Here is a 13,743-nt window from a genome sequence, read left to right as displayed (position 1 = left end):
AATAGAGGATGTATATATAAGTACCTGCGAGCAAGAACTGAAGGCGCTCAATGAAGCCCTTAACAAAACATTTTGAGAAATGCAAACCTTTAGAACAGTCACATTGGACTCTCAAAGCAACGTGCTTCGACCATCCCTGGTCACGACTACTTAGTAGAGAGCGGAACTCAAGTCCGCTATGTAGGAAGCCATTACCTAGTGCTAATGAACTCTCATATATTCATTTACAATAAGGCTGGGTTCCAGTTACTGGGACGAACCACGGCCGAATGCAAAGGGAACAGAGCTACACAACGTCTTTGCAGAGGTTTCATCAACCTTATGATTTCCATTGTATCTGAGACTGCTTGTAGAGCTGCATCAAGTAATGTGGTATCTTCCAAAATATTCAGGATTGATTGTTCGAAGGGGACGATTTCAAAGTTCATCCTCGTACTTGTAATTGATTCGCCGACCACCCACGAGCCGTTCCTGACGACTATCACGGCGGTGACTAGGCTTCGAGGAACTTGATTTAGTATTACCTCGATTTTGTTGTTCACGAAGGAGTCGTTCACGGTTACGTGCCTCGCGCTCGAGCGTATAGGGATCTTTTTCCGACTCCGACTTGGCGGTCATAGGCCGCGTTTGCTCGCGATCCCGCGCGTCCCCGTTGGTCTTCACGCGGCGAGCTTGTGGCGGTTGGGCAGAGCTGCCGTTGTTGATAGCGGCTGATTCAGAGCGATCGCGACGACGCTTGCGAGTCATGTCACGGTCTGAACCTCGGTCATGACCACGACCACGATCACGCACTCTGTCCCTCTCCCGGTCCCGGTCATCGTGGTCTTTTTCACGTTGACGGTCGCGATCCCGATCACGGTCACGGTCACGAGTCTGACGAGGCTCGCGATCTGAATCCCTAGCACGATCTCTTCTATCGGAGTCACGATTCTTCTCACGGTGTCTGTCCTTTCGGTCTCGGTCTTTATTTCTGTCTCTGTCTCGATCACGCTCACGCTCCCGCTCGCGGCCACGGTCTCGGTCTCGTTCTCTGCCCTCGTCTCTCCGATGAGGTACATCTTGGCTGGACCGATGACCATTGCCGATGCGGCTTGCGAGATCCCCTCGGACACCACTCTCCACCGTCCCTTTGCCGTGAGCCTTTGACTCTACTCCTTCAGATATGGGCTTCAGACGGTCTGGATGACGGCGGTCTCCATCAACCAGGGGACTTACACTGCGAGCGCGACTATCGCTACGGCTCCGGTGACGGCGAGATCGATGCGAGTGGTGACCATTTCTTCGATCTCTGGGCTCGTCACGGTCTCTTCGACGGGACGACCGACGAGAAGACATCCTCGAAGGCGATCGTGAGCGATGACCGAGTCTTTCAATCTCCTTCACAGGCTCGGGTCGTACTTGAGCTCCGTCTTGAGCACGAGGTCGTCGCTCATCACCTTCAAAATGGGAACCAGCCCGTGAGGCACGATCATGAGATGGTGAGCGAGATACTTTTCCAATCTGCCGAGCTTGGGATGGAGCTCTGGAAGGAGAGCGGGTTCGTGTAAGTTCTCCAGGAGCTTCAGAGTTGGCCCTATATCATTGCAGAAGACCATGTTCGTCAGTACTTGCCTCCACAGGATTGAGGGTCATTGATTCTTCCTTTCACATATCACTGACCTCTGAGAAGAAGCGGGCGTGGTACTGCTCATGGAACCTTTGCCACGCATGTGAAATCCACGTTGCCGCAAGATGCTCGTGTTGGGAAGACCTTGTCGCATGGCACGTGGTGCAGCAGGCGCGCCTTCCACTCCGGGGTTTCGTAGTTCCACTGGACCCTGTTGATACATGTTGGGCATGCCACCCCAGTGTCCTCCACCGCGAGGGCCATGAAATCCGCCTCGCATGTACCCGCCTCGACCATATCCAGGAACGTTGAACATGGGATATCCATTGACTTCCATCGAGTCAGACGGCTGATCCAAACTGTCAATTGTAGGAATTCCTTGTAATTGCGGGCTTTGATCAGCGTTGTTGTCTGCTGAATCGACTTTGGACTCCGCTGCCCCTCTCGCAGCATCATCGTCAGTTGCCTGCACCTCCGCAGTCGATACTAAATCCGTACTGGCCATCTTATCCGTATCCGTGTGGGAGGAAGCGTCTTCCGTTTTCTCAGTAGGAGCATCTGGCTGAACTGGAATATCGTCTTGACCAGCGCCAGGCTGACCATTAGCAAGCCCAGGGTTACCAGTTTGGGGAAATTGGTGATCATCTCCAGCAGCTCCATATGCCCTGTGGCCAGGACCCGGACCGGCTGCATAATGCCCACGGCCGCGACCGCGATACCCACCACCCCGGCCATAACCTGGCCCGTAGTAACCAGACTGGAAGTCCGAGTTGGAAGGGTAAGACATATTAGACCCGCCAAAGGCACCTCCAAAGGGAGGGCCTGTGCCATTAGCGAAAGCATTTGGATTGAAATTATCTTGGCCGCCATGCCACATGTTTTGTTGAGAGCCATTCCATCCTAAGGATCCGTACATGCCTTGTCCATTGAAATTCATGCCCATATTCATACCCATGCCAGCCATGTTCATTCCATAGTCACCGAACATCCCCTGATTAGCGGTCATTGGGTCCATTGTCATAGGCATGCCTAGCAGACGGAAGAAAAGTCAGGAGGTTAGCTGAAAGTCATCAGTAAGGGAGATAAATCTTCGTATGACGTACCCATATTGTTGGGGAAATTGAACATTGGATTGGCCATCATTGCGTTCATGCTAGTAAAGTTGTTGTTCCCATTCCAGCCAGTCATGCCGGGGAAGTTTCCAGGCGTCACGCCCGGCTGTATGCCATTGGGTTCTTGGGATGGTTCATTTGCGCCATCTCTCTCGGCTGGAGGTCCCGTGTCTTCGACTTGAGTTTGTTCGTCGCCTCCGTCTTGATGATCTGCGCTGCCATCGAGCCCCTGCTGAGTAGTGGTTGTGGACAAGTCCTCAATTCCAGTCTGACCGAGTTAGTCTACCAGTCTTGCGTTGGGGTCGTGTTGTATAGCGACCTACCTCGTTCACAGCAGCCTCCAAATCCGGCGTTTGGGACTCTGCTGCCGCTGGATCTGAAGCTTTCGCGAGATCAGCCGAGCCATCAGCTGGCGCCGGGTATTGCGACTGGGCATTATGAGATTGCGCAGTGACGATATTTTCAGATTTTCCTTGATCCACTGTTGGCTGTGTCTGGGTGGCATTGTCCTCAACAGGGGATGTGGTAGTAGGTGTGACGGGAGCTGCCGATTGCCTTTCCTTCTCGCGCTTCTTCTCCTCGGTGCGCAAGAAAGCTTTCAGGGTCGTTCGCAGAGCCTTATTCGGTTTGCATAAGTCTGCAGAGACTGGATAATGGGCGCAGACTGGACAAGTATCCGGAAGGGAAGTTTGACCTATTCAAATCGCCAGAGCGTGACCGTCAGCCAGAAGTTCTCACGGGTTGTCATTTCCGAGGTATTGGTTTGCCCATTATGTTGACTTACAAATCTCACAGATCGACTGGTCACAGCATGGAAGGCGAAAAGCGTTCACTGCCAACTTGTTGCAGATGGCGCATCGCAGCTTGAAAGGAATCTCATCTTGCGAGAGGGTGCTGGAAATCAAGAACACATCAGCCGAAAAGCGCGCCTACCATATGTAGACTCGATGACAGACCTGGCAATGTCCAGAAGACCTGACGGCGGATCCGCCGCAGTCATGACTGGATCAAAATGGATGAGATATCCCAGATTCGTCGCGAAGGAACGTCGATTTCGCAATGACACAAATATTCTTGTCTAGCATGGACGGTTTGCTGAGGAATCTTGGCGGAAGAACGTTTGACCGCGGCACGAGCATCCAACGGCGGGGCCATAATTAACTCGTTTTAATTTTCGTCCCTTTTCTATCCGGCATTTCTTATTTGGGTTAGACTGGCTGTCTTGGCCATCACATTCAATGTAGGACAGCTCTTCAGCGCTGTCTAAGATTCTAGATGCCATCAGCCCTTTACATTACTGGCTAGAGCTACGAGCACCGTCCCTATTTGGATTACCCATAGTGAGTTATAACCTTACCATTAATATTCCCTCGTGCAGGAAGCTTTAAAGATCAACACAAAATTCCTTGTACAGCCAAGCGAGGCCCCGTCAATGCTGCCGGCCTGTATCTATGCTAAGGAGTGATGAATCTATGATACCTAGGATCACTGGCTTGTACCTAATACCTACTACCTAATACCTTAGTAGTCCCTTAGTACACAGTACCTTGCAGACATCAATGAACCTCTTCCAAATATCACTTACGGTAAAGTCGAAGGCTGTGGGACCGTAGGTGAACCTCAATTACCGAGGCCAAACCAATCAATCGCCACCCAATCAGCAGCACATGCGAGGAAAAGGTTTTGATAGACGAACTACTTTGCGAGGAACCTGAGTCACCCAGCCAGATCGGATAAGAGCACAGTCCTGGTATAATGGATGTCCTCCGAGCTGATGGCCCTGATCATGGTTACTATTTTTTGTTCCATATCACAAGACTACCTTAAGCCTGGGCTTACCTAGGATATAGCAGGAGTCGGAGGAGTCCGATTGACTCGGTTTACTTTTCCATGACTCGTATGAAGAGATACCCATCGTTTGAATCACTGCTACCTCTTTGCTGTACAGTCGTAGGTGGTATCACCCTGGAGTCCGTAAGTGTGGCCATGTGGATAACAATGAGAGTAGTATGATTCAATCTCGTGACGCCTAATGTGCTCGGTATAGATGATCTTCTATTTTTTTCTGTCTGTAATACACCTATTCCACAAGGCGTCTTGTTTAATGGCGTAAGGGTAGGAGAACTTGGAGCTGGAGGCTCTGGCAAATTGATCTGCAGGGCAGACGGGAAGCTCCGCTCAAACTGTCGTATCCCAGACTTTAGGCTCTAAACTGTCAAAGTGGGCGCCTGAGCATTTGAAGACTACTAGGTATCAGTATGTAGTATTGTAGTGACCTTCACATGCATGAGCGACCAGGATCATGGAATAGCGGATGAATGTTCTCCCCGGAGTTAGAAGGGCCTAGTCGAAGACTACTTCCATCCTTAGTGCTGAGGGAACATGGTCTAGGCGATCTATAAGAACAGCAGTACGCCTGGTCCTCATCACATGCTTTACTAAATATCTATAACAAAAATAAATTCTACTGCGTCTATGTGGTATATAGTATCAGATCAAATGAAGCCCCGCCATCAGATTAGATCAAGTAATTTTTTCGAGTCCATCACCGGGGATCAGCGATACCATCGCGTGGAGTCATCTGGATCCCCTCCGGACAGCCTTTTATCGTCATCGGCAGAGGTGCCACGGTCTTAGCTGGAGGTTCTGCTTTGTGAGAGTTGAACTGGCACCGTCCTAGCTTGCTCCCCTGGTAATCTCAAGAGGCGCTTTGAGCCCATGTCTGAGCCAGGGTTCGATTTGGATGCAAAGCCACCTCCACATCAAAGGGGTCTGTCCACAGGTGGAATCGATCCTCAAATCCACAACATATGCATGAATGGAGACTGGACAGGAACGGAACTGACTGCAGTGCAATGAATAACGAGTGATTGAAATACCCAGCCTTACTTCTGCGTCTATGTACATGCGCTAAGCCATGTAGACTGCCATCAAAGGCGCGCTAGGAGCATCACGGCATTGCGACCGTAGACATCACCCGAATGCGGCAGCAGAACTGTGACCAGATCAAGAGGCGAGTTGCATCTGTACCTGGCATACTTGAAACTGGGGATGTGGAACGTGATGAATAATAAAGAGAATGAAGGAGTGGCCATATCAACGAAAGAGACAACAGGGCGGCCGTTTGTGCCAGCGTGGCATAGCATTCAGGGTCGTACTGACGGCGTGTCCTGATCAAAGGGGCGGTACTGAATACTTGAGTCAGCCAGGCAGGTTAGCAATGAATTCTTTGACCCATATACTTGAAGAGCTGGCAGCCTGGTACTAAGTAGCAAGTACCATGGCTAGTTATATCACCATTGGCTTTATCATAGAAGACGGATGATGAGACGAAGAGCGAACCACAGGAGACTGAAAGGGTGGTTGGGCGGGAGGGAACATGGGTTTTGGTAAAACCAAGTTGATGAGAAAGAGAGAAATACAGTCGAGCCCAAGGTTGAAGGAACAAGGCAGAGTTTACGGTCGAAAGAGGAAATCACCTGGAAATACCAAGCTGAAAAGTTTCTAGTGGAAAAAAAAATTAAATTTCGGACCCGCTGCAGGAGTCCCACTTGAGCGGAGTTTTAAAAAGGCTCGGCTGCCCCCGTCAACTGGGAACCCTCGAAAAGGCACTTGCACAGCGGGTATTTTTCATCCAAAGGGAGTTCACCCCTCTTGTCTGGTACTGTACTGTACTGTCCTGCCCTGCAGACGTTTCATCAGCACTGTATCACCTCGAGTCAGAATCAGCTGAATAACTCAGCCTCGACTGATCTTGAATCCACTCCCCTCAGCCAACAGAGACCCGCAGAAAACCTAATATAGCACACGAGTGGTCTTTTTCGACTGCCGTAGCCGCACAGCAACATTGACTCGTTGAGGGTTCCGAACTGCTTACAATACACATTACACCTACTTTACGGTACTGTAAGTGATACAACAGTACGATCTGCGTCCGCGTCACACGGCATCTTATGACAAACCGATCAGCTGCCTCCTGAATCAGTCTCACGGTTGTGACGGTACTCCTGTACTGCGTCATTTCGTCTACGGGATATCCATGATCACTTGGTGACCTGGTCGATACCTCAAGCTTCTATCATCTTGCAAGCGGAGCTTGGACCCTGTGTGGCTCGTGACGAAACTGTCGAGTATATGGGTTTTGGGAATGGATGAGACTTGGCACGGATATACCGCTTGAAACCTCAACGTGGATCTTCTAGAAGTCGAACAGAAGCTGAGAAGAACACCATCAGACTTGGTTTGGTGACGAGTCTACGGCCTCCGGACTAAAAAGCACGAGCAAAAGCCAGACTGGGTGAGTATTAGAGTAGCGGGGCTTGTATCGTGTTTTTTTCTGTGTGGAAACTCCATTACCCCCCCCCCCCCCAACAGCATGACCGAAGAGAATTATCGTCCACGCTCCCCCGATTTCTCTTCTCCCACCCATCCCGACTACCGTTCATCCACCGCCATCTCCAACTCTTATTTACCCTGCAACCCCACTTCCTACGCGCCGCAGAGTCCCATCAACACTTCTCAGCGCTCCTCCTACGATTATCCAACCTTCTTCCCTTCTTCTTCTTCACCCACTTCTTTCTCCCGCCCCACCTCCAGTCGGGTGTGTCAACAATACATACCTCCCGCCTCCAACATTGAAGAGATGGCCCGTCGTTCGTCCCGTCTGCAGGCCGCGGACGCGTCTTTCGCCGCGGTGCCGCAGCCGCAGCCCGTGCAATCGATGCCTCCCATGCCGCCAATGGAGCCCATTCAACCCATCCAGCCAATGCAACAAATGATGCCAGTAACCGAACCATCTCCTCCTCCTCCTCCTGAGGAACACACCTTTGACGCGCGACCCGGAGCCGGCATTGAGGTGAAGACAAAGTTCCCCGTGGCGCGCATCAAGCGCATCATGCAAGCCGATGAGGATGTCGGTAAGGTGGCGCAGGTCACACCAATCGCTGTCTGTAAGTGATCTCCCATTGATTGTCCCCGATGCGCACCCCAATTCAGTTCAATTACACACCCAGCGCATCATCCGGTGCGAGTCTGAAGAAAATCCCATTGCAGGATCCCTGTTTCTAACCTCGAATTCTCTTACAGCCAAAGCTCTCGAGCTCTTCATGATCTCCCTCGTCACCAAAGCCGCTCAAGAAGCCAAAGAGCGTAATTCCAAGCGCGTGACCGCCACCCACTTGAAGCACGCAGTTGCCAAAGACGACGTCCTCGACTTTTTGGCAGACATCATCGCCAAAGTGCCCGATGCCCCAGCCAGCCGGAAACACGAGGACGACGGCAGTGATCAAAATGAGGGACGTCGGAAACGTGGCGGGCGACGGCCCAAGGAGGAGAGTGATTGAGGGCAAACACAGCCAGTCAAAACACGGGCTATGATTGATGAATGAGCTAGATGCACAAATGGCGGCCGGCGCATCGTTGCATTGGGAGGGGGTCTTCTCATTGGAATTGTTTTCTTCTTTTTTGGTACTCGTTTGTTTTGTTATCTTCTTGCCGTCTTCGTGATGGTTTCTTGGGTTGGCTTGGGTTGGCGTTTTCAGGAGATATCCTTGGGTTGAAATTTCATGCCAGTCATCTACAACCATTTCGATTTTATTATTATGGTGGTGAAGCTGAGCCGCCGCCTTTATTTTTCTTCTTCTCTTGTCTTCATGTAAATACTTTATGCAGCGTGCTGCATGGCTTGATCTGGCTCCGAAGCGGAACGGAAGGAATGAGAGCTCTAACGGCAACCGTCTCACGCGACCTTGGCGCACTCCAAGCATAGTTTTCTCTCCTTGTTGTTTCTAGCCTGCGTAGTTGACTTGTATACAACATGATCAACTCCATTGGCAACCCAAATCATTAGCTCCAGCGCTGTAGAAGTGCTGCTGGGTAAAGCTCTGCGGGTGCGTGTACCTCGGAAAGGGTGTGTTTATATTAGAGATCGGCGTGCGACACCCGCACCGAGCACGCGGATCCACTTCCTCGTCGACCCCATTAGCTCCTCCTGCTCCCCTCAGACCAGAGGGACCATGTTGCGACAGCATGGACTTTGTAAGTGATGGCGACCCTTCCATGATGTCTCTTCATGGTCACCAGGTCTGAATCTGACTCTGATTGTCTCTAGTGGTCTCGTTTGATTGGCGGTTCTCGTGCGGTGTCCAAACCATCGCGGGCCACGTCGCCTACGGAGCGTTTGACAGCATTTAAACGCTCCTGCAACGCCCTTCAGGTTCGTTCTAACCCCTCGATGTTCTCCTGATCGCCACATGTCAACGGTTCTCAAAGACTCATGCCTCTCGCGATAGCAAATATGGCGCGCCACCAACACCCCTTCCGCCGAGCAATCCACTACCCATGCGCGAACGTATCTGGACCGACTCAACGCCATCCTAAGCGATGAGTCTCGTGGTCCAGCACCGCACCCTTGCGTGGCATATGCGGCATCCTCACAGATTTTCGTGACCGTGACAAAATTGGCCCTATCATACTACGACGAAGTGGTTCTACGCTCCGCGACCGTCTTCTTCAACACCCTCATCGACGCAGAAGTGGACGGAGTCGTCGACAATCGTCTCTTTGCACGTGCACTGGTCGATCTCGTCCGCCGGGCAGACAAGGCATCTACCGAGGTGGAGGGTCGCCTGGTAGAGTTGTTGTTCGGAGTTGCTAACAATATCCGTCTGCAGCCTGCCATTCTGCCGGCGTGGTTTGTGCCGCGTACGACAGCGAGCCACGAAAGTGACTCAGCTGCTTCTGTTGGCACTGAATTTGCGGGTGCTACGCGTAAAGATGAGTTTCCACTGTTCTACTTGCTCGTGGAGTATGTCCACCACGAGGGGCGAGCAGGAGACTTTGCGCGAACGGGTTTGCTTTACTTGATCGAGACGGCGTCACGATCGAAGCATTTAGAGAAATGGCTCATCGAAAGTGACCTGGCCACGCTCATGGCCACGGGCTTGGGCGCCCTGTACAGTCAGTTGGGCGGGTAAGTTGTTTGGCCCCCAGTGCCTCGTTGAGGGTATTTGGCCGCATTGGCAATATGACTGACCTGGTGCAGGCTGATACTTACCTCGGTCGATGACGACGTCCCTCGAATCATTGCTCTTTCGGACCACTCCAAAGAGGAGACCGCGTTGCATCCGACCTTGAGTGATGCAATGGATGCTTTCATGTCATATCTCCTCTTCTGGCAGGATACTATTGATCACTGTAAATCCGCCGAGGTCAACGACACTCTCCTGGATCATTTTCAGGTGCTCTTCCTCGAGCAACTCCTGTAAGACATACCACCCTCGTGTCCAATTTGAACGCTCGTGTGGTGCTGACTTTCGCAGGTATCCTTCATTACTCGAGTCATCAGACGTAGCCGGTGGCTCCACGGCCGCTGTCATGACATATCTTTATCGAATCTTGGACTCCATTGACCAAGGCGAACTAGTTCATCGCATTCTGGATTTCCTCCTTGCATCATCACCGCCTGTGGAGGATCAAATGTCCATGTCTGCCAGTCGCCGCAAATCCCTCGATGTACTTGCTGCCTTAGCCTCAGAGGCCGCTCAGCCTTCCCCCTCCTTGTTCAATCTCCGTGATCTGGCCCTCTTGGGATTACAATCTTCTAATCGACAGACTGTGCTGGCCACTCTGCGCTTACTGAATGTAGTCCTTCAGCGTCATCACCATTTCGCCCGCGCGCTGATCCTCACTCTGCCGAACCAGCCTGTTCAGCAGCGCAGCGTGGGCGCCTTGAACGCCGAATTGGAGTACCTGTTTGATCTCGCAACAAGCCTTGTTGTCGAGCCTAATCTTGATCAAACGTACGAAAACTACGTTGCCGATGCGACGTGGGTGCTTGAGTCTCGACTTTGTCTACCAGTGTCCCTTGAAGAAGCTGACGACGAAGTCCCTCTACCGCGGCCATTGCAACAAGATGATCCGATCATTCAGGAGCTCCTCGGCCACGTTCAGAACTTCTTCACCAACAGCATCGTCGTAAATCTGTCGCTGACAGGGGTACTGATGAGTCTAGCGTCGTCTCATCTCTTTTCCTTGGACGGCTGGGTCCTTGTCGATCCGGCTCGATTCGAGAAATCTACAGAGTCAGGCCTTGAAAAGGACACATTTGAAGGAGTCCAAGCAGCGTACGAACCACCCACATGGCCCGCTAGTGCTGCGCCTACTCTGACTCGGGCTCTTGGGGGGCTCGTCAGCCAGGTGCGTCAGTGGCAAAGAGACGTGCCCGACTTCGATGTCCTGGTGGCAGCGAGGCGGGAGCTTCTGCAGCAAGAGGATCGTCCAGCAGGGCCGACCTCAAGCTCATCGCGGGAACCATCTCAAGCTCCAGCCTCCGTCGGCAGGGATCGCTCTCGCCCTTCCTACCCCGGGTCCCCCGATATCTCGACCCCTGCCTCTCGCGGCCGCTCCCCATCTTCCATCCAGTCTCGTCCGATGGACCCGTCGCGTATACGAGCGGAATCCAATATTCGGCCCCTGGACTCTCGGGGAACATCTTCATCTCGGTCCGCCGCCATGGATTCCCTCCGTCAGCGACTCGCCATGCCTTTCCCTGTTCACACATCATCGAAGCCGAGCACGAGATCTGCAGGAGCCACGGCGGTATCTGCCGAGGGTGAACAGAAAGAAGATGTGGGTGAAGTGGAGCAGGAGGATGAGGGTATTTCGGAGGATCCCAGGCCGGTGGCTACGTTGGGTCATGTCCTCACGAACGTAGTGGTTCTTTATGAGTTTTTGCTCGAGCTCTCTGCAGTGGTACAAACGCGGGGAAGTTTGTTTGAAGAGGCGGGCTATCCGTCTTGGTGATTGACCTCGGCGGTCCCGATTTCGAGAAGAGGCGAGGATTGGATTTTTTTTTTCGTAAAAAACGTCTTGATCCAGAAAACAACCTATGCATTGTATTGATACTGGACCACATCATATATAACTTTTGCAAGATTCACCCTGTATCTTTTTGCGTTTCAAAGCCAACGAGCTCCGCCTCACATTCCTCACATTGCACTAGTCTCTATCGTTTTCTGGTCACTTATTTGTGGCTCCTATTAAGAAGGGCAGCTCCCTACCTCGTGAACAACTATCGATGACGGATATCCTGTGAGCTTCTGTGGGCGGTCCAGGGTTCCGAGTCTATCCAGGACTCAGTCTTCACCAGGTGTGATGTCCACGATGTACCAAGTTCCCACTAATCGCGTTGAGCGAGCAGCCCGGAATGTAAGTAGTAAGTACTATCGGAGGGTTTCATGTTCATATTATATACCGGTTACTCGGACGCACCAGAATGAATATTCGAGAAAGATGAAGGTGAATCTTTCCCTTATCCAGCCCGGCTATTGAAATGAGGTACCTCTACAGTATTTTCGATCTACATAATTGCGCTGGCGTGTCAAGAATGACTGGACTAGGCATCGAGACACAGCTAAGGCGGCGGCTTTCTGAAGTGGAGACGAGAAAGACAACATATCTTGACCATGCCGTCTTTTCTTCGCGTACAATCCTTGAACTTCACTCCTTGGCCATTCATCGATGTCTTCAGTGACCATGGAAGCCTGGAATGATACCTACCTAATAGTAGCTCTGGCCGAGGTAGTACCTCTTGACCGGAAGGTGCATACATACATTCAGTTCTCTCCCTCTTCTCTCCCTCGACTGATCATCGATCAATCCAAGCTCAGAGTATGTATGATATGGAATATATGATTAAGGTTGACGCTTCAAACTAAGAATCACATAGTACCATTCCAACTGTACTAAGTTGTAACGTATCATCATCATCATTATCATGTCCACGTACATAGCGACCCTCGAGCCTCGATATTCCATCTTCAAGGTTTCCCCCCCCCCCTTGGAATGCCGAACGACGCGGGGACCGGCCCGAGAACGCAAACTAATCCGAAACGAGTATCGACGGAAGAAGGTCGGACCAAAAGACAATTATTAAGGGGCTGAAGGGCTGAAAAGGGTAAGAAGAAAATTGGGAAAAATCAAAAGAAAAAAACTTTAAACGACTCTCGGACCGACTTTGGTTATGCTCATTTTCCCAATTTTCAAGGGGGGCGTGCTGTCCATGCGAACGATCATTGGGGCGTTCTCTTTGCTTTTGGACTTTTCTGCATGACAATGCCAGGTGCGATACCGAATTCGTACTGCAATAAGCAATTGTCTCACTCTCAACTTATGTACTCATCTCATACATTGTTTAAAGACGAGGGCCGAATCTCATTACGACGTCTGAATTCAGTCTCTTGAGGTGGCATCATAGAATAATGACCAATCTTCATCCATGATGAATCATTGATTCAGACAACAGCTGAGACGACTGACTCGACTTGTTTGTATTTTGTAAAGTACATACGACCGTGACCGTACAATAACAAATGGATCACGATGAATCTCCGGGCCAAGTGGAGCAGTAGTCTACCAAGAGGTCACGACTCCAGTCAATGCGGATTCCCAGGGGGTTGTCATATCGTCTCACTTCTCCAGGCTCCCTTCATCAGCTCGGTATGACTCGGCACGAAGGACCCATAGCCCTGCGCTTTCTGCAGTGGGCGCCTGTGTGACCTTCAAAAGTATGAACTGTTGAGTATGTAATCAATCTTTAAGGAGTCGCACAACTGCCACCGACTCCTTAACGGTCTCTCAGCCCTGTTGCCGACTCATGTCCAAAGGTCCTAGACAACTACACTTGTCATTCTTTCAAATCTCACCTGCAGTCCTTCGACCCTTTTCGCCCCCCTGCACTCGACTTCCTGCAACCGCCTCCATTCAGCCCTTCTTTCTGCGCATCTGTCCTCTCTCCCTCGGCCCCCCCTCCTTCGTCATTATGTCGCGATAGACAACTCCGTCCATGGTCTGTTCAATGTGTGTGTAAGGGCGTCATAATTTGTGTGAATATTGTGTACCATCATCGTCGTTCCTTCAGCCCTACTCTTGGACATCACTGTCAATATCGAATCTTCCCCGGAACGGCATCTCCATCGTCGTCCGACAGTCACACCGTCGCTATCGGCGGTATCTACTCTACTTCCC

At 51.3% G+C, this 13,743-nt stretch overlaps 3 protein-coding genes across 3 annotated transcripts; 2 read left to right on the top strand and 1 right to left on the bottom strand.

Moving 5' to 3' along the window:
* Positions 1-417: 417 nt before the first annotated feature.
* Positions 418-3,718, bottom strand: N7539_004642 (RING finger protein; the record flags this gene model as incomplete). The annotated part of the gene is made up of 6 exons (XM_056934244.1): positions 418-1,573; positions 1,660-2,635; positions 2,710-2,986; positions 3,042-3,412; positions 3,503-3,612; positions 3,675-3,718. The coding sequence occupies 6 exons, from the start codon at positions 3,716-3,718 to the stop codon at positions 418-420; spliced, it is 2,934 nt and encodes a 977-aa protein (XP_056791785.1).
* Positions 3,719-7,093: 3,375 nt separating this feature from the next.
* On the top strand, positions 7,094-8,060 carry nctA (negative cofactor 2 transcription regulator complex subunit BUR6; the record flags this gene model as incomplete). The annotated part of the gene is made up of 2 exons (XM_056934243.1): positions 7,094-7,667; positions 7,714-8,060. 2 exons carry the CDS (start codon positions 7,094-7,096, stop codon positions 8,058-8,060), a joined length of 921 nt encoding a protein of 306 aa, XP_056791784.1.
* Positions 8,061-8,745: 685 nt separating this feature from the next.
* On the top strand, positions 8,746-11,520 carry N7539_004640 (uncharacterized protein; the record flags this gene model as incomplete). Its single annotated transcript, XM_056934242.1, has 5 exons — positions 8,746-8,754; positions 8,828-8,932; positions 9,009-9,688; positions 9,761-9,979; positions 10,038-11,520. The coding sequence occupies 5 exons, from the start codon at positions 8,746-8,748 to the stop codon at positions 11,518-11,520; spliced, it is 2,496 nt and encodes an 831-aa protein (XP_056791783.1).
* Between the last annotated feature and the right edge of the window lie 2,223 nt (positions 11,521-13,743).

Source organism: Penicillium diatomitis (assembly GCF_028827545.1).
Source record: "Penicillium diatomitis strain IBT 30728 chromosome Unknown utg000004l_segment0_segment0, whole genome shotgun sequence".
NCBI classification, from domain to species: Eukaryota; Fungi; Ascomycota; class Eurotiomycetes; order Eurotiales; family Aspergillaceae; genus Penicillium; species Penicillium diatomitis.
Note: the sequence above shows the minus strand (reverse complement) of the source record. Positions and strands in the feature narration are given on the sequence as shown.